This window comes from Neovison vison, chromosome 13, assembly GCF_020171115.1.
Source record: "Neovison vison isolate M4711 chromosome 13, ASM_NN_V1, whole genome shotgun sequence".
NCBI classification, from domain to species: Eukaryota; Metazoa; Chordata; class Mammalia; order Carnivora; family Mustelidae; genus Neogale; species Neogale vison.
The window spans coordinates 31,619,882-31,643,779 of NC_058103.1; the positions used below are offsets into that span (position 1 = coordinate 31,619,882).

A 23,898-nucleotide genomic window follows, 5' to 3' on the forward strand; every position below is an offset into this window, starting at 1 on the left:
AATCGGGGCACAACCATCTCTGCTGCAGGGTTTCCCTGAGAGCTGCCTTTCAAGGAAAAAGCCTCCCCACCTTCCTGAGAGGCCCTCACCGTCCCAGCAGGCTTTACCCTCTGCAGAGCATAGTCACCTCTCAGGATCTGCTCTGTCCAGGCGGGAATAAGATAAGAGTTTTCCTAGAACAGGCGAGAAGGACATGGGGCCCTGTCATCTTGCAGGAGAAGAGTCACGGACAAATCACTTCCTGGAAGCCAGCTGCACGCCTGTCCCTCCCCTGTCCCACAGCCCCTTGAAATCTGCTACCTTGGTCCCGCAAGGAAATGGGTCACTCAGCTGTTTCACCACCCAGATTTGGGGGAATGGGGAGGGCGTCTCCCCCTGAATGAGAGCAGAGGTATCAGGGACTGAGCAGAGAACAGGGAGGACCAGACCTGGATCGGTGCAGGCCCTGGACAGGTCCCCAGGGGCAGAAGGCCCGTGGGGCACACTCAGTGGGTGGCGAAGGAGAGACACGGCTCTCTTGTCCCAGGGGTAGCCAAAGTGTTGAGAGGGAAGAGTAAGGGCCCCCTGGGAAGGCTGCAGAGGCAGAGTTGGAGCAGGCAGAGAACGCTCTGGGTTCTCTCCCCTTTGGACCGCCTCCAGAGAAGCAGCTCTGCCAGTTGCATAATCCTCTGTTTGCCCAGAGCCACAGTCCTGCCCTAGAGGGGACTGAAGAAGGCACCTAGCAAAGACTGGACAGGGAAGGGAGTCCTCAGTGAACAAGGGTTGTGCTGGGTCCCGCGGCCTTCTGCAGCTGCCCAGGAGGATGGAGGCTCACAACGGGACAGCCCCGCTCAACTTCACCCTCCCGCCCCACTTCGGCAAGCGCCCCACCGACACGGCCCTGAGTGTCATCCTGGTGTTCCTGCTGCTCATTATCATGCTCTCGCTGGGCTGCACCATGGAATTCAGCAAGATCAAGGCCCACTTCTGGAAGCCCAAGGGACTGGCCATCGCCCTGATGGCCCAGTACGGTATCATGCCTCTCACTGCCTTTACTCTGGGCAAGGTCTTCCGGCTAAACAACATCGAGGCCCTGGCCATCCTCGTCTGCGGCTGCTCCCCTGGCGGGACCCTGTCCAACATCTTCAGTCTGGCCATGAAGGGGGACATGAACCTCAGGTAGGACTGGAGGTGAGGAGGGAGCTGCCTGGGGAATGGAAGCTGCATGGGAGATGTCCCAGTCAAGGTCAAAGTCAGGATAGGCAGTGAGTGGGGGCCAGGTGGAGGCTAGGGTAGGGGTGCGTGGGACTGCTGTCAGGGCTTACACTGGGCTGCAGACAGGAGTTGGGGTACATCCTGGTTTAAGCATCAAGTCAAAGGGGACCAGATCGTCCAGAGTCCTCCTGAAGACCCCCTTACTTCCAGAGATGTCTCAGATGGGCCACAGAAACCAACTTATAGGAGTACTATTTAAACCCAAGAGGCCTCTGGGGAGCTCTGCCCCCTTACCATGATGGGCAAGTTGTCTGCCTTGAGGCCAGAGATCTGAAAGGGAGTGCTCATGGGTTCCAGACTTCTCCAGGGAGATCAAGGTGGCTTAGAACCAAAGAGCCCTTCCGATCCCTGTAGAACAGACAAGTCTTTTCAAAGATCCTTCCAGCTATCCAGGCCTATGGGATGGCCTCTCCTAACCCCCCTGGGCCCATCAGGCACAGGACCATATCCGTGCAAAGACACAACCAGGCAGATCCCAGAGTTTCCCAGGCCATGCTGGGCTGCATGAGCCACACTGGGAGGGGGCAGAGTAGCCATATCCCCTCACCCAAAGCATCGCAGCAGAAATCAGGGCTCACTTCTGCAGGGGCCGGCTGAACACCTGTCCTTCTAAACAGGCGGGACTCTGATCTAGAATGCCTGCCAGAGTGAGGCCATTGCAGACCTGCTCCAGCCCTAGCAGCAGCCCGCGCTGGCTGAGGGAAAATCACCAGCAAAAGCCCCGGCCTCTCTGTGAGCCTCCATGTCCAGCCTGCCCACTCTGAGGTTCAGTGCCCGGTGGAGACCCTCTTCCATGCCAGGTAGGGCAGTGGGCTCAGACGGTCCAGCTGCTCATGCTGGCCAGCACCCGGCTGAACATTACTAAGCACACCAGCCAAGAAATCTGGTGCAGAAGAAGGCCACCGAACTTTAAATGAAAAACAAATAGTGAGCAGGTCTTTACTGGGACCTATCTTCTGAGCTCTGGACTCTCTACCCACGTGACTCAGCACTCACTGAGGCAGTTGATGGGAAGACAGGCACAAAGTAGGGGTTTGGCTTGCACAGTCTCCCATGGGAACACGTTCAATGTTCAACTCCCTGTGAGGAAATTCTTCCCTCTGTCTGATCCAAATCCTTTCTGCCGCAAAGCAAGCCCTCTGTCTTCAGTCTGCCCTGTGGACAAGGTGCGTTGCAGCCTCTGTGTCCCGAGAAACCCGAACTATAGCTTCATTCCAGTGTTAAAGGGGTGTCGTAAGTGTGAGTTACCAGATGTCCCAGCCTCAGTGGCCAAGGGGTGCTGTGAAGTTTCTATGAGGTTCGAGCCTCCAGCCCAGCCTCCAGCAACACAGGAGCATGAGCTCTTGTGCTCTCCTGCTTGATCTCTTGTTCTGGGCTCCTGAGGACCCTCACCTCTCCCAAGACCCCACAAAGAAAATGCTGGGATGCCCACCTTCTGCCATAAAGCCCATTCCCACAGACAGACCTCCCTGCGTATTGAACCATGCCTCAGACCCCTGCAGCCGAACATGGATTCCACATCACCTAGCTTCATGGGCTGCCAGACTTTAAATCACAGTCGGAGTTCATCTGGGACAACTCCTTCCATGCATCACAGAGAAATGATTCTGATAATACAGCACAGCCAGGCACTGCAGCAAGCACTTCGCAGGAAACCTGCATACAGCATCCTGGGAGGAGGTGCTGGGCGGAGTCCCATTTTAAAGATAAGGAAACTGAGGCACAGAGAGGCTAATACATGTGTCCAAGGTCTGGGAGGCTCCAAATGCTCTCCTTTCACTCAGATACCTTCAGGGCCAGGCATGAATAGAAAGGAACACAGTGACTGGCAGTGACCTGCCAGCCATGAGGTGCAGGTCCCCGGAACAGGGCACATCCCAGGTGCCCCCGCCATGGGTGTTCCATGGGAGCATGAAGCCGCCGACGACCGTTCCCTGCTTTTCCCGAAAAAGTCGAATCTCCCTTTTTTACCTGAAAACTCCAAAGTTTTCCATAATGACAACTCATTAACGTCTTTTTAAAACCCTGTGCAAGCCCAATGGAGCCTGTTTGGAGCCAGCCACTACAGCTGGGAGGCTACCAGGCAGGACCTCTCTTTAAGCCCAGCACTGGACGATTCCCCACGCGGAGCTGTGGTGAATCTGAAGGCCCTGATTCTGCTTTAGAGATGAGGAACTGAAGTCTAGACACTTGCCAGAGGTTTCCCAGAATTTGCAGGAAAGTCACGCCTGGAGCCAGTCCCAGCCTCTCCCACCCGTACCCACTCCTCATGGCTGGAGTGAGTCTGGGGTCACTGCCATCACGGGCCGGAGGCCACGTTCTAGGCTGTGAGCCCCTCTGACCGCCTTTGCTGCCCCACACCTTCAACCAGCCCACAGGCCTTCCCCTCCCCATCCCAGAGGTAGGAAGCCTAACCAGGCTGAGACAGAAGGTGTTCCAGGAATTTCACACTCCCCCAGAAGCTGTCGGGTCCCCCCACGCTCCCTCAGCGTCAGCCTCCAGTGCCTTTACTGACAAGGGCTCCAAACCTGTCCCCACACCCAGGGTGTACAGATGTCCAAGAGCAGGGCATGTGCAGTGTTCTGAGAGGCAAGAAAGAGAAATAAAAAACGACATGGACTCCTTTCCCTCTGGCCCTCTGCTCCCCGTCCTCCCCCGAGGCAGCTAGGTCCACACTGCTCTGCCGAAACAAGCCCCCATCTCAGAGCTAGAGGCTGGACAAGTCCTCCCCCGTCCTTCGGGATAAAGGGACGATCATGACAGTCAGAGACACTGGTGAGATAGGAGGTACCCGGAGGTCTTGGGGCATGGTTTCCATCCACCGGAGTTTGCAAGGCACACCACATCCCAGAGCAAATTCCAGAACTTCTGACGTACCAAGCCAGAGTAAGCATGACTCCTCTGCCCAAGGGCATCAAAACAGGCACACAAGTTGTGTGTGGCTTTTCTCCCAAAACAAAATCCATAGCTAGCGCCGGAGCCCCCTGTGCCCCAGTCTGGGGCCACTCTACCCACCCCAAGGGAGCACAGACTCTTTTACACTCTTTCTACCTCCTTGCATGGATCCCTAAGCAGGACACATCATTGAACTTGCATGTCCTCAAATGTTATATAAACAGTAGCCTGCTGGCCAGACCACTTGACAGCTCACCTCTCTGAGATACGGGCATATGTGCAGAACAACTTCTCCGGGGCCCTTGACCCACAGTGTAGTTTGCTGGAATGCATCTGTTCTACTGACAGACATTTATTTACATGGATTTCATGTTCTGCTGCTGTGAACAGTCTTGTACCTGTGCCCCATGCTCCCGGGGCGAAAGTGCATAACATCAAAGCAGGACTGCCAGGTCGTGGGGTTCGCACGCCTACAAATGAGTCTCCAGAGTAGTTCTTGCCTCGCCCTTCACACTTTCCCCAGCGGCGTAATGAAGATCCTTTTTTCTCCTTGCCGTCATCTGTCAGACTTTGTCATTAGCGCCATCTGGTGAACGTGGAATGGGTCGCAGCGGTTTTAAATGTGATTTCAAGGGAGGTTTAGCACCTTTTCATATGTTTATTGGCCATTTGGCCAATGACTGGATCACCATCGGTCCTCTGCTAGAAATATGTCCTTTGCTGCTTTTTCTCTTGGACTGTCCTCTTGCACGTTTTTTCTCACTGAATTGTAGGTATTTGTTGTTTTTGTGTGCTGCAATGGTCAACTCGGTTTGGGACTGGTCTTCATAGGTTGATGTCTTTTAATAGAGAGTGCTCATTTTAATGGACTCAAATTCACCAATCTTTTTCCTTGGCAGTTTGTGTCTGGGGAGGGTTCCTTTAAGAAATCATTGACTATGCTCAAGATCATGAAGATATCCCGCTACATTTTCTTTGAAAATTTTTTGGTTTTTTTTTTTTTTTAAGATTTTATTTATTTATTTCACAGAGATCACAAGTAGGCAGAGAGTCAGGCAGAGAGAGGGAGAAGCAGGCTCCCTACCGAGCAGAGAGCATGATGCAGGGCTCGATCCCAGGACCCTGGGATCATGACCTGAGCCGAAGGCAGAGAGAGGCTTAACCCACTGAGCCACCCAGGGGTCCCTGAAAAGTTTTTAAGTTATGCTTTTCACATGGAGATTTTCAATTGCTCATTTTTATGTATAGTGCGATCTAATTTTATCTTTTCCAAATGAATAGAGAGAATTCCCAGTACCACTGAATGAATTTTTCTCCAGTAATTGATAATGCCATCTCTCACATAGATAAAATTCACCAGTATGTGTGGGTTTGTTTCTAGGAATCTCTCTTCTCTTGGTCTGTGTGGCCACCTTATACCACGTTTTCTTAATTACCATGACTTTGTAAGTCTTGATATCTGAAAGGTAAGTCTCCACACCTGGTGCCTGGGTGGCCCAGTCAGTGAAGCGTCCAACTCTTGGTTTCAGCTCAGGTCATGATCTCAGGGTCCTGGGGTGGAGATCTGCATCAGGCTCCGCACTGAGCGTGGAGCCTGCTTGTCCCTCTCCCTCTGCTTCTCCCCAGGCTCTCCCTGCCTCTCAAATAAATAAAAAATTGTTTAAAAAAAAAGAAAGAAAGGGTGCCTGGGTGGCTCAGTGGGTTAAAGCACCTGCCTTCGGCTCAGGTCATGGTCCCAGGGTCCTGGGATCGAGGCCCGCATCGGGCTCTCTGCTCGGCGGGGAGTCTGCTTCCTCCTCTCTCTCTCTCTCTCTCTCTCTCTCTCTCTCTGCCTGCCTCTCTGCCTGCTTGTGATCTCTGCCTGTCAAATTAAAAAAAAAAAAAAAAAAGAAAGGGAAAAAGAAAAAGAAAACTACATTCGCTATTCTTTGCCCTTAATTCTTCATTTGGTTTGGGGGATTAGGTCTCAAGTCTACAAAAAACATTTCTGGAGTTTTTCTTTTGGATTATTTATTTATTTGACAGACAGAGATCACAAGTAGGCAGAGAGGCAGGCAGAGAGAGAGGAGGAAGCAGGCTCCCTGCTGAGCAGAGAGCTCAATGTGGGTCTCGATCCCAAGACCATGAGATCATGACCTGAGCCGTAGGCAGAGGCTTTAACCCACTGAGCCACCCAGGCGCCTAATCTGCCAGATGACCTCAGATCTGGTCCCTCCCTTTATCATGAAAACCAAAGCCTTCAGATTACAAGACTAACACTCTACTCCCTACTCACTCCACACCATGCCACTTCAGCATAAATTCACCCACAAACTCCTTTGCATTCTGTTGCTGGTACCTGGAAAACTCCCTAACTTTTCTAGAAGCTCAAATATGTATTTAGTGTTTTAGATTTAATGGGAAGAAGGATTTTCCCCTTATTTAGTTCACAATATTCTTTGAGGGTCTCTCCTCACCTCTGGCAGCTACTTATTCCTAGTGATACCTCTACCTGTTGCTGTCCTTGATGGCTACACTCTGGACCCTTTGACTTAGGCCATGGCTTGATGTGCAACAAAGCTGTACTTCACTTCTATACACTGGAAACAACCAGTGTAAATAGATAATAGGGCTGTGGGGAGGAGAAACACACACTTAGTGCGGCTTTCCTGGGATCTTGCCAACCCCTCATGCCCAACCCTCCTACAAGAATGGAAGCTAGAGCCATATATGTTCACATGAATATCCACAAATCCAACAATATTTTCTAGCTTCTTTATTCTTTCAACCAGCCTTTCCAGAAGGCCTCTCCCTATACAGGACTAACAGGTAGTGGAGTCCAAATGGAAATGGTAATAGTACAATTAGGATACATATTAGAGCAGAGATATATTATTCAGGCTCTGGGACTCACACTCTACTTATCAAAAATAATGTAAAGATAAACCAGAAAGTAAAGAACTTGAGAGTATCAACCTGTAACTTGTATCTCCTAAGCGTACTGGAAAAAAAGAAATTAAATGTATGTAAAATGCTTAGCACAATGCCTGGCTCATACCAGGTAATCAACAGAACAGTCTATGTTAATGGGCTCACTCTGTACTCTCTCTGCTTCTCCCTCCCAGCATCGTGATGACCACCTGCTCCACCTTCTTTGCTCTGGGAATGATGCCCCTCCTCCTGTTTGTCTACTCCAGGGGGATCTATGATGGGGATCTGAAGGACAAGGTACCCTACAAAGGCATCGTGATATCACTAATCTTGGTTCTCATTCCTTGCACCATTGGAATCTTCCTCAATGCCAAACGGCCGCAATATGTACGCTATGTCACCAAGGTAAGAACCTGGGGACCTGTACAGGGAGCAAGAATGCCACGATCATCTCAGTGTATTGCTTGAAGAGAGCCATGGCTTTCTCTGTGTCTGTTTCCTTCCTTATTGGAAGAAGTAAAAGGATCGACTATTGGTACATCTACCTCATGGGGTTGTAACGTATGTGAGAATACTTTTGAAAAGTAAGGAGAAAAAAGTAGAACACATGCACAATCATATGATGATTATTTCTCATAATTCTTATTTTCATTGTTTTCATAATAAAAAACTTCTCATATACCTACTAGATGCTAAGTTTTATGCTATACTCAGAGGCTTCGTTGTCGTCAATGAGTCTGATATTAGCAGACAGTGAAGGAACACATGAGAAATAAGACCAAATTCAGTGCACAACTAGGTATTGGCTGAATGCAAGATCGGGAGGGGTAGACCATGAAGGGTAGGATTTGGGTCAGCCTGGGTCGGGGGGTAGTCTGAATAGAGGAACTCAGGGGGAATGACGGCAAACTTGGCTGACTTTACAAGAAGCCAGAGGAGAAGAGAACAGGGGAAGAGGTACTGTGCACACTCCCAGCATTTCAGGTGTGGGATGGGAAGGAGAGATGACTAGCCCCAGGGGGTTTGGAGGAGCACTGTGGTCACACACAGGCCATCATGCCACTGCCCTGTCCTCAGAAGAAACATAGACTCTTGGGAGTGCTGCAATGGACCCCTACCAACTTTGTAACCCTGGAGCTCAGTCCCCGAAAGTCTCCCCCTCCAGCTCACTGCTCACCCCCCAAGGCCTGGACTCCATGCTTGTCCTCAGGAAGGACTCTGCCTCAGATCAGCCTGCGAGGCCTGCTGCTTAAAAGCTCAAGCCTTGGGGCGCCTGGGTGGCTCAGTGGGTTAAGCCGCTGCCTTCGGCTCAGGTCATGATCTCAGGGTCCTGGGATCGAGTCCCGCATCGGGCTCTCTGCTCAGCAGGGAGCCTGCTTCCCCCTCTCTCTCTTTGCCTGCTTCTCTGCCTACTTGTGATCTCTGTCTGTCAAATAAATAAATAAAACCTTTAAAAAAAAAAAAAAAAAAAAAAAAAGCTCAAGCCTTGGCAGCAGCTTTGGGCCTGAGACCAAGGAGTTGCAAGTTGTCGGGACTTTTCAGTTTTTGCACTACCATCGCCCAGGGTAGGTTTGCCCTTGTCCTGGCCCAGTCCTAACTCAGTGGCTTCAGCTGTCCTTCCCACTCTGTTGACAGACCTGGAAAAGTCGTTTCTCCTCGGTCCATCTTCCCCACCTCAACTCTGGGTGGCTTCACCCATTCTCTCCACTCTTGCTTCTCAGAGATCTGCTTTTAGTGATTATGGCCCCCGGGTCCCCTAGCCTCCGGCACCTCTGCTCTCATTTCTCAAGTCTCCGTGCCGGTTGGTTCTTCACAATCAGTACTGATACAGGTTCACTTCTCTCCTCTCTTTAAAACACAAAAACAGGGGCGCCTGGGTGGCTCAGTGGGTTAAAGCCTCTGCCTTCAGCTCAGGTCATGATCCCAGGGTCCTGGGATCGAGCCCCACATCAGGCTCTCTGCTTGGCAGGGAGCCTGCTTCCCTCTCTCTCTCTGCCTGCCTCTCTGCCTACCTGTGATCTCTGTCTGTCAAATAAATAAATAAAATTAAAAAAAAAAAAACACAAAAACAAAAGCCATCCCTCCTGGGCTCCAACAGCTGCCTTTCCTCCCCAACCCATGCTTCAAGAAACACCCCTCCCTGCACCTGTGTCACCCCCACACCTTCCACTCCCACCACACCCACGAGGGCAGCTCTCACAAGTGACAGACCCTCAACAATTAATCTCAGCTAATTAGTCTCAGCTACTTGAATCTCTCACTTCTCTTCTCCTTGGTCTCCCATCCACTCAGCATGATGATCTACTTTTTTGCCAAATCCAACAGACATTTCTTGGTTCATCCTTAACTTTTTAGCAACCTTTGGTATGACTGACCATGCTTCTCTCTCAGAAGCCTTCCCCCTCATCTGTGGTGACCGGGCACTCCTGCTTTCCTCTCACCTCTCAGGCACTTGTTTTTGGACTTCCTAGTGAGTTTCCCTGGTAAAAGTTACTTCTCTGCCTTCAGCCCAGGCTTTCTGCTTTTCTTGCCAGATTTCCCTAAGCCCAGGATCTCCCCACCGTGAGATCTGGTCCATCTCAATGACCACCCACAAGCTGATGACTTCCAGAACACCACCTCCAGCCCTTAACTATCTCCTGACTCCAGAATTCATTTATTAACTGCCACATATTTCTACCTGAATGTATGTCAGGCATTTAAAACTCATTATGCATTAAACTCAAACTATCTCCTCCCCAAGCCTGCTCTTCCCCCGTGTGATTATCTCAAGCCATGGCGTTCCATGTGCCTAGCTGCCGGAGCCACAAAATCATCAAATCGTTCTCAGGGTCCCCTCACCATCTCCTCTCCCACCCACCTGTTGTCTATTCTGCCTTGTGTCGCTTGGATCCATCCACTCCGCCCCATCTCTGAGAACACTATCATCTACTCAGTCCACTGTCCTCTCTCACAGGACAACTGAAACAGCCTTCTAACCTGGCTTCCTGATCGGTTTTAACCCAAGGGTGGAAATGGACAGTATGAACACTTCCCATGTCTCTCCACTGCTTAAAACACCTCGTCAGTTCTCCACTGTTTAAAACACCTCATCGGTTCTGTATGTTCTCGAGGATAAACTTTGAACTCCCTAATGGGGCTTTCTAGGCCCTTCTCGACTTGCTATCCCCAACCTCCCCAGTCCCAGCTCTTCTCTCTTCGCACATGTCCTCCCCTCCATCTGGGACACTTCCCACATTTGCAGGGGCAAAAACCCCAGACATGTTTGCATCTATCATTTAATGTTATTCCGGATAGTTTGTAGAAGTATAGGAATGCAAAAAAAAAAAAAAAATTAAAAATGGGAAGTGACCCTGATATCATTTAATGCAACTCTGTTCTTCCCCATTTTGTAAGTGACAAAGCCAAGGACTATAGTGCCAGTTACAACTAATATTAGAATGTAGGTCTTTTTAACTCAGAATAACTTTAATTAAAAATATTCACCTGAAGATGCAGAAACGATCTCAGATCTTAGAGCTGGCAAGGCTTTCAAGATAAAGTTCAGTCTCCTGCCTTATTCCGATGGAATAACCGGAAGCCCCAGAACCTACTTGGCAGAGCCAGGATTATTAATCTGTCTCCTGTTGCTGGTTGTTGCATACCCACCACTCAATTCAACAGCAGAAATGGAGTCCAGTGAGATCTCCCTCTTGCGTTAGAGAATGAGTGGTAAACTGAAAATTGAGCAAATACTCGCCCCTGCCCTTTTCCACATGTAACCCTTCTAGAGACTTTCAAATCACAATTACCCGACTTCTGATAACTAGCTCTGGCAGAAGGTATCCGTTCAAATTCTGCTCCATCACCTGCATTACCTTGTGGGAGGTCACATCTAGACAGGCCAAGATACAAGTTCAAGGATGCTCTATTTGGAATGGCAATTCAAGTAAAATACCCTAAATTACCCATGCAAGTCTATGTGGTCCGTTTGATGAACCCCAGCATGACCTGGTCCGCTTGTACCACAAGCCACCCACCACCCTTAAAAAGGGTCCTGCTGTTACAGTGCCTTGGCCACTCCCCCAAGCTTTCCCCCACCTGCTGCTACAGGAGAACGGCCCCACCTCCATGTGATAGTGTTTGCCAACTTGCGGCTTATGCTGCTGTCTTTCAAGGCCTGTCTCTGCTCCTGCTTCCGTCTCTGTAGTTCTGCAAACCCTCTAAATGAGAGGATCTTCTTAGTTTGGTCATTCAGCAACCTGTGTACGCCACCTTTGTGGGAAGAATAAGCCAAATCATCTCCCGTGTCCCTGGCACGCTGATGGATTGGCTATGAATGGAGGCTGCTCACAGCTTCTGTCAGCTCGAACAGAGCAGTGAAGTCAGGCGGTACAGAAAACATGGAGAAGCACCTACCTTTGGCCTGTCTCACCAGGAGGTTGTGGACAAGTGGCAGGACCAAGAGGACACGAAGCTCTGGGACGTTCAATTCCCCTCCTTAACCCGTGAATAAGAAGAGGGGCTACAATTCAGTGAGTCCGTTCTTACATGCCTAGTGCTATGCTGTCCACTGACTCAGAAAGGTGGAGTGGCTGAGCAATGTTTACACTCCTGGAGACTGGCAGTCAGCCTTCAAACCAGGGTCGCACCAACTTCTGTGCTCCAAACCACTCTACAACCCCAGGAGAACCAGAGTGAGAGAATGAGAGCAGATGCCCACAGAGAAGAGGGTATCTGGCTTCATGGACAATTTCAGTAGCCCAGTAACCCCTATATTACCCACTACACTATTTTGATGGGGACAAAATCTATTTGGTTATTGAATAGCGGAAAAAATCCAAAAGGAGAAGTCAATCCAAATGCAAACTAACAGCTCACCAGTGAAGTGTTCCAATACAACTTGAAATGTGGTTATCAGTGAACTCTGTGAAAGTTCTTCCTATCTTGGGGTAGGACCACTAGTCATTACAGGTTGACATTTAAATTTTCACATCAAAGGGGACTTGGGTGCCTCAATGGGTTAAGCATCTGACTTCGGCTCTGGTCATGATCTCAGGATCCTGAGACCCAGCCCTGCATCTGGCTCCCTGCTCAGCAGCGAGTCTGCTTCTCTCTCTCCCTCTGCCCCTCCCCCTTGCCCGTGCACTCACTCTCTCTTTCAAATAAAAAATAAATAAAAATCTTTAAATGGCCATATCCATTACAATATGGATTCAAACATAGAAATGCAAAACAGTGCAGCTGAAATTTGAGCAATATAAATAAATGTTAAAATGTTACCAAGACAACTTTGTGAATGTAACTAATGCCACTGGATTGTACACTTAAAAATGGTTAAAATGGCAACTTTTGTGTTACATACATTTTACCACAATTTCTATTTTTTTAAAGATTTTATTTATTTGAGAGAACAGAGAGTATGTGAGAGCACAGAGGGAGAGGCAAAGGGAGAGGGAGAAGCAGACCTCCTGCTGAGAAGCACCCCACCCCCACCCCACCAACCCCGCCAAGATCATGACTTGAGTTGAAGGCAGATGCTTAATTGACTGAACCACCTGGGCACCCCTTACCACAATTTTCTAAATATTACGAGGAAATATGTCACATGAATGAACTGGAAACTGGAAGCAATACACCTAAGTATTAGAAAATAACATGGTAAGTTCAACAAAAGTTTGTTAATATATTCCTTTACCCAGAGGATTAAAGGGATACAGAGCCTTAAATTTATGCATATATTTTACCAGTTTGGTGTGTCATTCTCCAAAATGAACAGACATGTGAGTGCAGTTTGAAAGCTTTCATTCTTATGTTACATGCTAAAAAGTCTTACTGTAAATTCATCATAAATTCACCTATTGAAGTTAAAATGGTAAGTAAGATGGGGGTGCCTGGGGAGCTCAGTTGATTAAGCATCTGCCTCCAGCTTGGGTCATGATCTAAGGGTCTGGGGATTGAGCCCTGTGTCAGACTCCCTGCTCAGTGGGAAGTTTGCTCCTTCCTCTCCCTCTGCTCCCCAACCTCACCCCACTCCAGCTTGTGCTCTGGTCTCTCTCAAATAAATGTATAAAATCTTTCAAAAAATAACAAATAAAATAATATGTAAGATAGAACTATAAAATCAACAAATTTTAAAATAAAGCAAATTCTAAAATAAATGAAAACATACCACTGTTCCAAACAAATATTGCTTTCATAGGCACTTCCCTGGGGCAGGGTAGACCTGCAGTGTTTCTGTTGTTGCCTTATTACCCGGAACATTCCTGAAACTTCTTTTGGTAACTTCCTTCAGTTCCAATCTGCAGGTCACTCAAGAAAGTAGGTTTGCCCCTTTATGGTTATAAATCAATTTGGAGTCTAAAATCACATTACCTGGCTCAATCACCAACCTTTACTAGCTTCACTTCAGATGATTCTTAGCAACTTCCAGAAATCAGATTCATCCTAAAACAGAGGCAGTCCCTACATGTAATGGAGGTATTTGAGACAAGTAGGACAGGTTCCAAGAGGAACTTCCAAGTTCCTAAATATGCGGAGGAGTGATGGTAATATGGTAGATATGTGTATACAGGCTCCAGAGATAATGACTTTGTAAGAAAATAAACTCTTGTGGGAGGACTGAATAGTCTCATGCCTTCAGAGTCACAGCAGTCACTGAAATACCTGCAGTCCAAAGAGGTCAGTTAGAAGCCGTGCTGGCTTAGTAACGTGAACATAAAGGAAATCTCACTCAGAATGCAGTTGGGAAGCCCTGAAGGGACTACCACTCTCCTGAGAATCCGTATGCCTTTTGTGTAGCTTGTGGCTTTGGAATGGTATGGAACCAGTAAGGCATCCTCACTTCTAGTGGGGACAGAATTAAAAATGGCCTTTCTGTCCAGAAATTATTAGATGCCATACTCTTGCCAGCCACTTAGCCATTAACAAGGTCCCTGGGAATCCTAAACCTGATTCCCTGGGACTTAAAGGAGACCACCTCACTGATATTTCTGCAAAGAATGCAGCTTTCAAAGTAACCAATAACTAAACCTCTGTCATGGTCCAAAAGGATGTTCCCCCAAATAATAATCTAGAAGAACTGACCAGAGATGCTTAACAATTGGCCCCACAAAAGGAAAAATATTAGAATAATAATTAACTGCTAGTCAATTTAAAACAAAACGAAACAAAACTCTGGCGTGGGCCAAAAGTCTATTTGGCTTGGGCCAAATAGTAAGCCTGGGTGGCTCAGTGGGTTAAGCGTCTGCCTTTGGCTCAGGTCATGATCCCAGGGTCCTAGTATGGAGTCCCACTTTGGGTTCCCTGTTCAGTGGGAAGCCTGCTTCTCCCTTTACCTACTTCTCCCTCTGCCTGGCGCTCCCCTGCTTGTGTTCTATCTCTCTGACAAAGATACAGAAGATCTTTTTAAAAAATGGCATGGTCAATTAAAATTTTAAATAATAATAATAATCTAGTCCTGCTCGAGACACAAGGTTCCCATTACTGATGACTGGAAAACCTTCATGAACCAATACCGGTGGAGAGATATTAACAAGGTCCCAGAGAGTACCTATTTTGCTTGCCCCACCTGCCCAAAACACAATTCAAGAAAACGTGTCCACACTGCTCCCTACACCTCAAACTACATACTAGACTATTTGAAGTTTGATAAATGGATTTTATAGAGCTTCCTCCACCTCATGTATATAAATGTGTTTTGGTAATGGTTTGTATGCTTCTTCACTGGACTGAAGCTTTCCTTTGTAGATAGGCTACTGCTACTTCTACGATTAAAATCCCACTAAAGGTCATCAATGCCCCCCGGAACTTCATAGTGACCAGGAAATTCACTCCACCAGTCAAGGGCTTTGACAAGTCTGTGCAGTTCAGCTACTTTTACGGCACTTTCCCTGTGCTCACCACCCTCTATCTTCAGGGCTAGCTGAACACATTAACAGTATCATTAAGACCCAACTGGCAAAATTTGTAGAGACCTTTCAAATACCATGGCCAAACGCATTGCCATAATCCTTCGAAATCTATCATCTATTGCTCAACTTGCTTTAGTAATCTTTCCATAGTGTGCTCCCAGGAGATGAAGACTTTAACCATCACACCTTGTAGTCCAGAGATTTCACCTACTGGAAGAGACAGCTCAGAATTCCCCTCAACCCTGCTGAAATTGCCCCTAACAGGTAGTGTTAACTCTTGTGCCACCAAACTAAGGAAGAGACTTTTGGATCATCTAATGAAAGCATCAAACCCTGACTGGACCCACACACCAATTCATGACATAAAAATAATGGTTTCTAGGAATCGAAGCAGATGACACTTGAAGGAGACAGTTTTCCCAAGATATTAAGCCTGTATTCCTTTTTTTCAATATTGCTTCTTAACTTTATTTCCTCCCTTTCTTGGCTCAATCTATTGTAAAAGGGGAGAAACTTTCTAGCTGTTCGATCTGTCACCAGAAATTGCAATCTGTTCATGAGGTCAGAGATTCCTTACCTGTAACCAACTTCTCTTTTATCCCAAATTATAACTGCAAGACCTGTCAGGTTAGGCTCTTACGGCCAGGTGTTCTCAGAACTTGTTTCAACCTTTCTCCAACCATAACCATCAATCCTTTGACTTTTTTTCAAGATTTTATTTGTCAGAGTGAATGAGCATACAAGCAAGGGGGACAGCGGGCCAAGGGAGAAACAGGCTCCCCACTGAGCAGGGCACCCGATGTGGGACTTGATCCCAGAACTCTGGGATCATGACCTGAGTTGAAGGCAGGCACCCAACTGACTGCGCCACTCAGGCATCCCAATTCTTTGACCTCTTTAGCTGGATGCCTTAAGGTTTGGAATCCTAGTTTAGGACTATTAACATACAAATTATTCTGCTAGATATTCACAAACTTCTTATTTACTATCAAATCTCTACAGAAATGACACACCAATAGAGAGATGTTAGCTCAAAGACTTCCAAGATGATCTCCAACGCTTACAATCTTGGCAAGATATAGACCTCAGAAAGAAAATGCCTGAAGAGTTCTCCCTCATATCCTTCCTTGTTACTCTAATGTAGCCTCAACAGTTCCAACCTATGCACTTTCCAACATGGGACACGACCACCAGGGAAAGTCCTTCCTGGCAATGAGGAAGAAAACCACTTTAGTGGATGGAGCCGCTAAATATAAAAAACCTGACTCTGGATCAGCAATGCTTTTGAAGACAGACCTTGATCAAAAGGGAGAAATGTGAAAATAAAGAAAACCTCATTTAAAATGGAGTCCAGGGGGCCCCTGGATGGCTCAGTGGGTTAAGCCTCTGCCTTCAGCTTCGGTCATGATCTTAAGATCCTGGGATTGAGCCCCGCATTGGGCTCTCTGCTCAGCGGGGAGCCTGCTTCCCACCCTACCTGCCTGCTGCTCTGCCTACTTGTACTGTCAAATAAATAAAATCTTTTTAAAAAAAGAGAGCCCAGAAGCCCTGGAGAGCTCTCCTGCACTACCAATAGCCAAAAGAAGCTTGCCTTACATAACACAGCAGGAAGAATTTCTCCTTGCCCAGCAACAGCCCTGCCAGTGAGGACTTAGTAAAACAGCCCCTCCCAGCTTGTCCTCTCTAAAGGCATAGTTGCCTATTCTGAGCACTTGCCTATGGTTCATCACAGCTTACTTGTCCCAAGCTGTACTTCCTCTATTTCCAGATAAACTCATTTTGCTGGCAATTATCTGGCTATCTTGTTAACAGTCAATAGTAACAAAAATTTTAGATTTGTCATTCAAGATGCTTCCTAGCCGGGCACCTGAGTGGCTCAGTGGGTTAAGCCTCTGCCTTTGGCTCAGGTCATGATCTCAGAGTCCTGGGATCGAGCCCCACATTGGGCTCTCTGCTCCTCGGGGAGCCTGCTTCCCGCCCCCCGCCTGCCTCTCTGCCTACTTATGATGTGTCAAATAAATAAAATCTTAAAAAAAAAAAAAAATGCTTCCTAGCTACATGTAAGAATTCCAAAAAGATGGGAGATAAAGTTTTTTGTACTCCCTTCAAGTACCAATTTTTCATTAACATGTTTTCCACCTTTAATACCCACCCGTGCTTCCTCAGACTCTCTGTTCCTCCCTATCCCCTGCCACCCTTTTAATTCCTTTCTTCCTGTCCTCATTTACAGGGAGGGATGATCATCATGCTCTTGTTAAGTGTGGCCATCATAGCACTCTCTGTCATCAACGTGGGAAAGAGTATCATGTTTGTCATGACACCACACTTGCTGGCCACCTCCTCCCTGATGCCTTTCGTCGGCTTCCTGCTGGGCTACGTCCTCTCTACCCTCTTGCGCCTCAATGGACGGTAGGTATTATTTTAGATCTCAATGTCCCACAGGCTTCATTCTCGTCCTTGTCTCTCAGGAAAAGACTAAGATCCAAAACCCGGGGGAGGCATTTTCCTGGCAGTATGTACAAATTCATCAACTGAACAAGAAACTTTGGACTGTGAGAAACACTGAAGTTACTAAATGGTTTGGGAACAAAAGCATCTAATAACCCAAAGAGCAACAGCTCATGACAAAGCACTCCCTCCTGAGCTGAAATCTGGTAGCTAAACAACTCTGGAGTGCCTCCAAGTCATCATGGCTAAGTGTTGACGATCATCCTTTTCCACGCTTCCTCCTTGGCTGCCAAGGCTTTAGTCTTGACAAGGACACCACAGAGTAACAGCTCTGCTAAGTGGCAGGAAGAGTCAAAGTGGCTGTGGACCTCTGCTGTAGTTTAATCCAATTCACAGACTCAGGGGCTCTTTTCAGGGACAGTCAGCCTGACAGTCTGGTGTAGGATAATCAAGACACACCATCTACACACGGCATTGTTTCAGAAACTTTGCCTCTTTTCAGCTATAGACAACTATTTCTGCCAGAGTCTAATCATTAGTAGCACCCTAGTGCCCTCCCTCTGCCCCCCCCACCCAAACTAAATTGCTTTAGAAGTACAGCTTTAAAAGTTGTCCATTTTAAGAATCACACTAATAAAGAACAAATTATATGATGTAGCATGTGGCCACTTAGTAGAGTTAAAACTGTCAAAGACCACTAGATGTCAATTTTCAGCGATAAATGCCCAATCAAGGGTCAGTCATCAGTTCCCCATAATAAATGTGCTGAGACAGCTTTCAGAATTTTTAATCACTACTTTAAATGCTACCACAACTCAACGAAATTAAATGTGTATTTACTAAATGTAAACATCCCACTCTTTAGTCCGTAAAACAAGAACAAGAGTATGTTCTATGTACCATAGATAGAAAATGGGGCTGAATCTTTTTTTTTAAAGATTTGGGAGTCTGCAAGCATGGGGGTAGGGACAGAGGGAGAGTATCTCAAGCAGACTCCGCACTGAACAAAGGACGCCACGTGGGGCTCGATCTAACGACCCTGAGATCATGACCTGAGCCATAACCAAGAGTCAAGACACTCAAGCAATGGAACCACCCAGGCACCCCATCAAGTTTTTTAAGTCATTATGGGTTTGGAATTAAAGATGTTCAAATCAGAAACTAGGTAACAGGACAAGGTCCCCCAGGCATTTCAATCTTCTACTTTATGTTCACCTTGCAACTGTCCCATATGTAAACCACAGAACAAGCCAATGAATGATGCTGGCTCACACTTCCTCCCTCTTCAGCCAGACAGCTCTCCCAAAATCTAATTTGGTAACTCTGCAGTGAACCTACTAGTCACCACACTTCAACCTTCAACGAAGTACTCTTATAAGTCTTAAGTAATTTGGGAAGGAGGAAGATGGACACACGTGAATTCGCACCCTCACGTCCCTTCTGAGGGAATAAAGAGGTTTTTGGGTTTTTTTTTTTCAACCTATACAGGTGCAGCCGCACTGTCAGTATGGAAACTGGATGTCAAAATGTTCAACTTTGCTCCACCATTCTCAATGTGACATTTCGCCCTGAAGACATTGGACCACTTTTCTTCTTCCCTCTCCTCTACATGATTTTCCAGCTTGGAGAAGGGGTTCTTCTTATCCTCATCTTTCGGTGCTATGAGAAAATGAAGTCTTCCAAGGGTGAGTATTTAATCATTCTCCTATTCTCCCATATTGGATCTGATCCTTGCCAGCAGAGAGATCTCTGGCAGGGACGTTTTGGCTGGGCCTTCAGCTCTTATCAAGCAACGAGAAACCAGGCAGCGCCAAAAGTAGGAAAGGACTTCAAAGAGCCAGGGCTATTTCCAGAAACTGTACTCCAGTGGTCTTCTAGCTGGAAGAATCTGTGGATAAACCGCCCTCATGGGAGCAAGGCAATTTTGACTTTAACTAGGGAGACCACAGAGACTCAGAATGAATAGGGCAAATTTTTCTAAGATATTAGATAGCTGTGAGGTGGTAGTTGTGTGATGGGCTCCTATTCACAATCTGGAAAACTCAAGTTTTCTTCAGGCTAGGTTCTCCTGTCCTAGAACCAGGTTAAACCCCAGCACCACTGGCACTCCTTTATGAAAAACAATATATTAAAGCAATACAGACTAATAAGCCAAGAGCCAAAAGACTCCAACTGTGGTTACAGAGTAAACAAAAGTAGTATAAGCTTATTAAACAGTATCACAATCATCTGGTCTGACAGCTTAGTCTGATCATTATTGAATCACTTTTTAAACAATAGCATGGCACTTCTAAGACGTTCCTTCTTTATTCTCTCTAAACTATCAACCTCAAGGAAACCACTAAGGCCCTCTCCTCTAGGTGGACCTTAACTGCAAATGTCATTTTTCCAAATCAGGAAACCTTACTTGGTAAGGTATTTCAGGATTTTTTAATTCTATACATCAATATAACCAAATTCTTCAACTGGAACTTCTCATGAACCTGAAGGGTTCCTTCAAAAGGTTTCTAAACCCTGGGAATGGACTCAGACCCTAGACCATCTCCTTCTTGGAATTATTGTGTAATAGTAAATGTGGATTTATAATTAAGATGTATGTAATCTTATCAAAAAGAAACCAGTTAAGTAGCTGATCATATTTCAGAACTTCAAGTGTTAGTTTAAAACTATAGTGGAGGGGCGCCTGGCTGGCTCAGTAGGTTAAAGCCTGTCTTCAGCTCAGGTCATGATCCCAGGGTCCAGGGTCCAAGGAATCAAGTCCTGAATCAGGCTCTCTGCTCAGCAGGGAGCCTGCTCCCCACCCCCCTTCCCCCCACGCTTGCCTCTCTGCCTACATGTGATCTCTGTCACAAAATAATCCTTAAAAAACAAAAACAAAACCTACAGTGTAAGGGGTCCTGGGTGGCTCAGTTGGTCAAATAGTCCTCTCTTGACTTCAGCTCATGTCATGATCTCAGGGTCAGATCGAGCCCAGGTCAGGTTCTGAGCTCAGTAGTGTGTGCTTGAGATTCTCACTCCCCCTGTTCAGGAGCACACGCTCTAAAATAAACCTAAACCTAAAAGGACACCTGGGTGGCTCAGTCAATTAAGCATCTCCCTTGAGTTCAGGTCATGATCCCAGAGTCCTGGGCTAGAGTCCTCCAATGGGCTCCTTGCTCAGTGGGGGAAACTGCTTTTCCCTCTGCCTGCCACTCTCCCTGCTTGTGTGCTCCTTCTCTCCCCCAACAAATCAGATCTTTAGAATAAATCTTAAAAAACAAAACAAAACCACAGTGGAATTGTAGAGAAGAATCCGGTCTGATGCTTACCTGAAGGCAACTGCCCATGAAGTCTTTAGTCTCCACTACCTTACAAAAGTAGTGTGAGGTGGAAGTTTCTAAACCAACCAACCAACCAGGTTCCTAAGTTTGCAGAGATACAATGCAGATCAGAAGACCTTAAGAGCTTACACACTGTAAGGGCTGACGCACCTGTGCTCAGGGTCAAGATTTGTTTTTGATTCTGAGCCCTGTACCTTTCTACAAAAATGGGGACCAAGACAAGGGAACTCTGACTCCTATGATCACAACTCACCAACTCTATACAGGCACAAAGAGGGATGACCAAATAACATGAAGGGGCAAGGACACTCCACTCAGAAGACCCCCTAAAGTTACTCTTTCCTCCCTGCTCCTCATTTCTCCCCAAATACAAGTCGACCCTTCTGAACACATTTCCTATACTGAGAAGTATATTATTATATATTATAAACTTTATTAAAGATTTATAATATATTTTTATTATATATATTACAAAGTAATATACATATTATAATATTATATAAGTAATATAATATACTTATATTAGTAAGTATATTAGACTTACTTCATAGTATTACCATAAGGGATGTTAAAGGGAAAACACATCCTTCCCCCAGAATTTAAGTCATAGCAGGATAGGTGGTAAAGTGATTGGGCGGGGGGGGGGGGGGACCTCACAAAACCCCACAGTATACAACTTAATACCTAGGATGTTCTTTGACCAAACAAGCTTTGTATTAACTATAGTTGCTCTCCTTCTCCACTCCCTTTTCAACTTTCCAGATAAAACAAAAATGACCTACACAGCTGCTGCAACTGAAGAAGCCATTCCAGAAACTCTAGGAAATGGCACCCACAAAGGGGAGGAGTGCTCCCCTTGCACAGCCCAGCCTTCCCTGAGTGGCCTGGATTCTGGTCAGAAGGCAATTCAGTGTGATCAACTAGAGAGCAAAAGATGAAAGAACACCAGAGACGGAGTCTTTCAAGACTGCTAGCAGGACTACCAGAACTGACAAGTCTTGCCTGGAGGGTCCACCTGAAGAGCCTCACGTATCCCCAGCTCAGAGATGGGATACTTGTTTAAGAAATAAAGACTTGTTCGAAGACAGCCCTATGAAAGCAGAAACCAAAAGTGCCTTTTGTCCCTGAATTTCCAGAAGTGTTCCACAGGCACATAAGACACACTCAACTTCTGAACTAGACAACAAATAGGGGCCTTTTACCCTAAAATCAAATATCCAAATCCCATTCCAACCTTTTTGACAGAAAATGGGGAAAAAAAATGCTCAGAGCACTGCCAAATTTCAAACGCCCAAAGTCCTTTCTAACCTTAAAATTTCCCTTCTGTTATTTCTGGGATTAAAGCTCCTGAGAACAACAACATGACCCTAAATGTACAAAAGCAGACATGAAATGCAAGAGCAATTATAAACAACATGAACTAAAAAATCAGCCATAATGAAATGAATGGACATTTCTAGAGAACACCATCAGTAGAGAAGTCAGGAAAACAAGAGAACACAAACATCCACAGAATTATCCACTAATCGGATAGATTAGTCATCAATTCATTAGCTGAGAGTGGTTTCTGTATTATCCCCCTCAAAACTCAAGTACTGCAAAAGCTACTAGAAAATGAGTGGTTTCTCTAAAATAGGATTCCAAAATTGCAAATTTTCTCCAATGAAACAAATGTTTTACGTACTGCTCATATGCAGACAATCATTAGGCAGATTAATAAACAATACCTGCAAATAAGACTGTGCCCAATTACTTGTGATTTTCATACCATTTAGTAAGTTTAAGTTCAACTGAAACCCTAAAAGACAATTTTAAGGTATCAGTTGCCCAATGGCCAGGACTACCAGTACTCCTGATACCAGAGCAAGTTTAAGAATCACCAACTGGGGGGAGGAGGGAGCACCTGGGTGGTTCGGTCAGTTAAGCGTCCATCGAACTTTTGATCTCAAATCAGGTCTTGATCTGGGTTCAGTCCACAACCAGCACAGGGCTCCACTGTGGGTATGGAGCCTACTTAAAAAAATTACCAATTTGGTCACTAATACTGTTAAAGACCTGTGAAAAGATCTACCTGCCTACTGTATGGACATATTATACCCTTATTTACGTATCTACTCAAATCGTTTTAACATTCAGCAAGTATCACCTGCCAGGAAACTTAGTTAAGCAGAACCAAGAGCATTAGTATTCTCAGGAAGGTAGAGCTAGACTTGAGCTCTAGTAATCTCAAATTATCCTTCAAAAGAGAACTAGATAAAACACAAAAGAAAACAAGTTATGTTACTTCACACAAAAGCTGGTTCTAAAACTTTGCTTAGGATTATATTCAGACTCCTATTTCTCAGGTCCTCTACGGGGCAATTAAGGTTAGTTCAAACCAACTCCCAGTCATCTCTGCCATTTGCTCAAAGGGCCTCATTTTATTGCTTCACTCTATGACAACGATTTCTAATGACAAATTGGCAAGCCACTGACAATTTACCTATCTAGGGGTAAAGAAACGTGAAAAACTAAAACAGAATAAAGTCATCTGGTAAAACATCAAGCATGTACATCATACCACCAACATATAAAAACTTAAGGGAAGAAACTGCCTTTCCATTTGGTAGCAATTGTGGCTCACTTCCAGCCTTCCAAACTAAACACACCTAGTTCTACTCCTTTACATCAGCCTCCGCCCAAGCAAATTAACAAGTGTTAACACTCAAACTCCCCGCTAGAACTGGCCCTTCACAGAAGGGAGCAGCTTCCCCATTTTTGTTGCATGAGCTTCTACTGTCTCAGATGTAACAAAAAAATATATATACCAACTTCTCAAACCTACCCCAAATGGGAGTCCTACCACCTAATCCCCATACTTTTGTAAAGCGAAAAGCAATCCTTCTGGTACTTCTTTCCTCAAAAAACCCATGCAAGGCTGGGACAGATGAAAGAAAATGAGCTTTTCAGGTTCTGGGGAACTAGACTTCCTCAATTCCAATACCAGTCCACCATTTACTTCGCTCTTCTCTGGCCCTGAGTTTCCTCCCGTAAAATGATTATGTTCCTAGTAGCTGTGAAGATTCAGCGAGCATAAAGGGAAGATATTTGTAACATTATCTAAGTACTATATGCCATTCACCACTACCAAACATTTATCCAACTGCGCACTCCTAAAGAGAACTAAGAAAATCTAAGTA

At 46.1% G+C, this 23,898-nt stretch overlaps 1 protein-coding gene across 1 annotated transcript; it reads left to right on the top strand.

The window, feature by feature from the left end:
- The first annotated feature begins 802 nt into the window (after window positions 1-802).
- Window positions 803-22,109, top strand: SLC10A1 (solute carrier family 10 member 1). Its single transcript, XM_044232291.1, has 5 exons — window positions 803-1,158; window positions 7,254-7,464; window positions 17,182-17,360; window positions 18,888-19,084; window positions 21,482-22,109. The coding sequence occupies exons 1-5, from the start codon at window positions 803-805 to the stop codon at window positions 21,655-21,657; spliced, it is 1,119 nt and encodes a 372-aa protein (XP_044088226.1). The 3' UTR covers window positions 21,658-22,109.
- The last annotated feature ends 1,789 nt before the right edge of the window (window positions 22,110-23,898 follow it).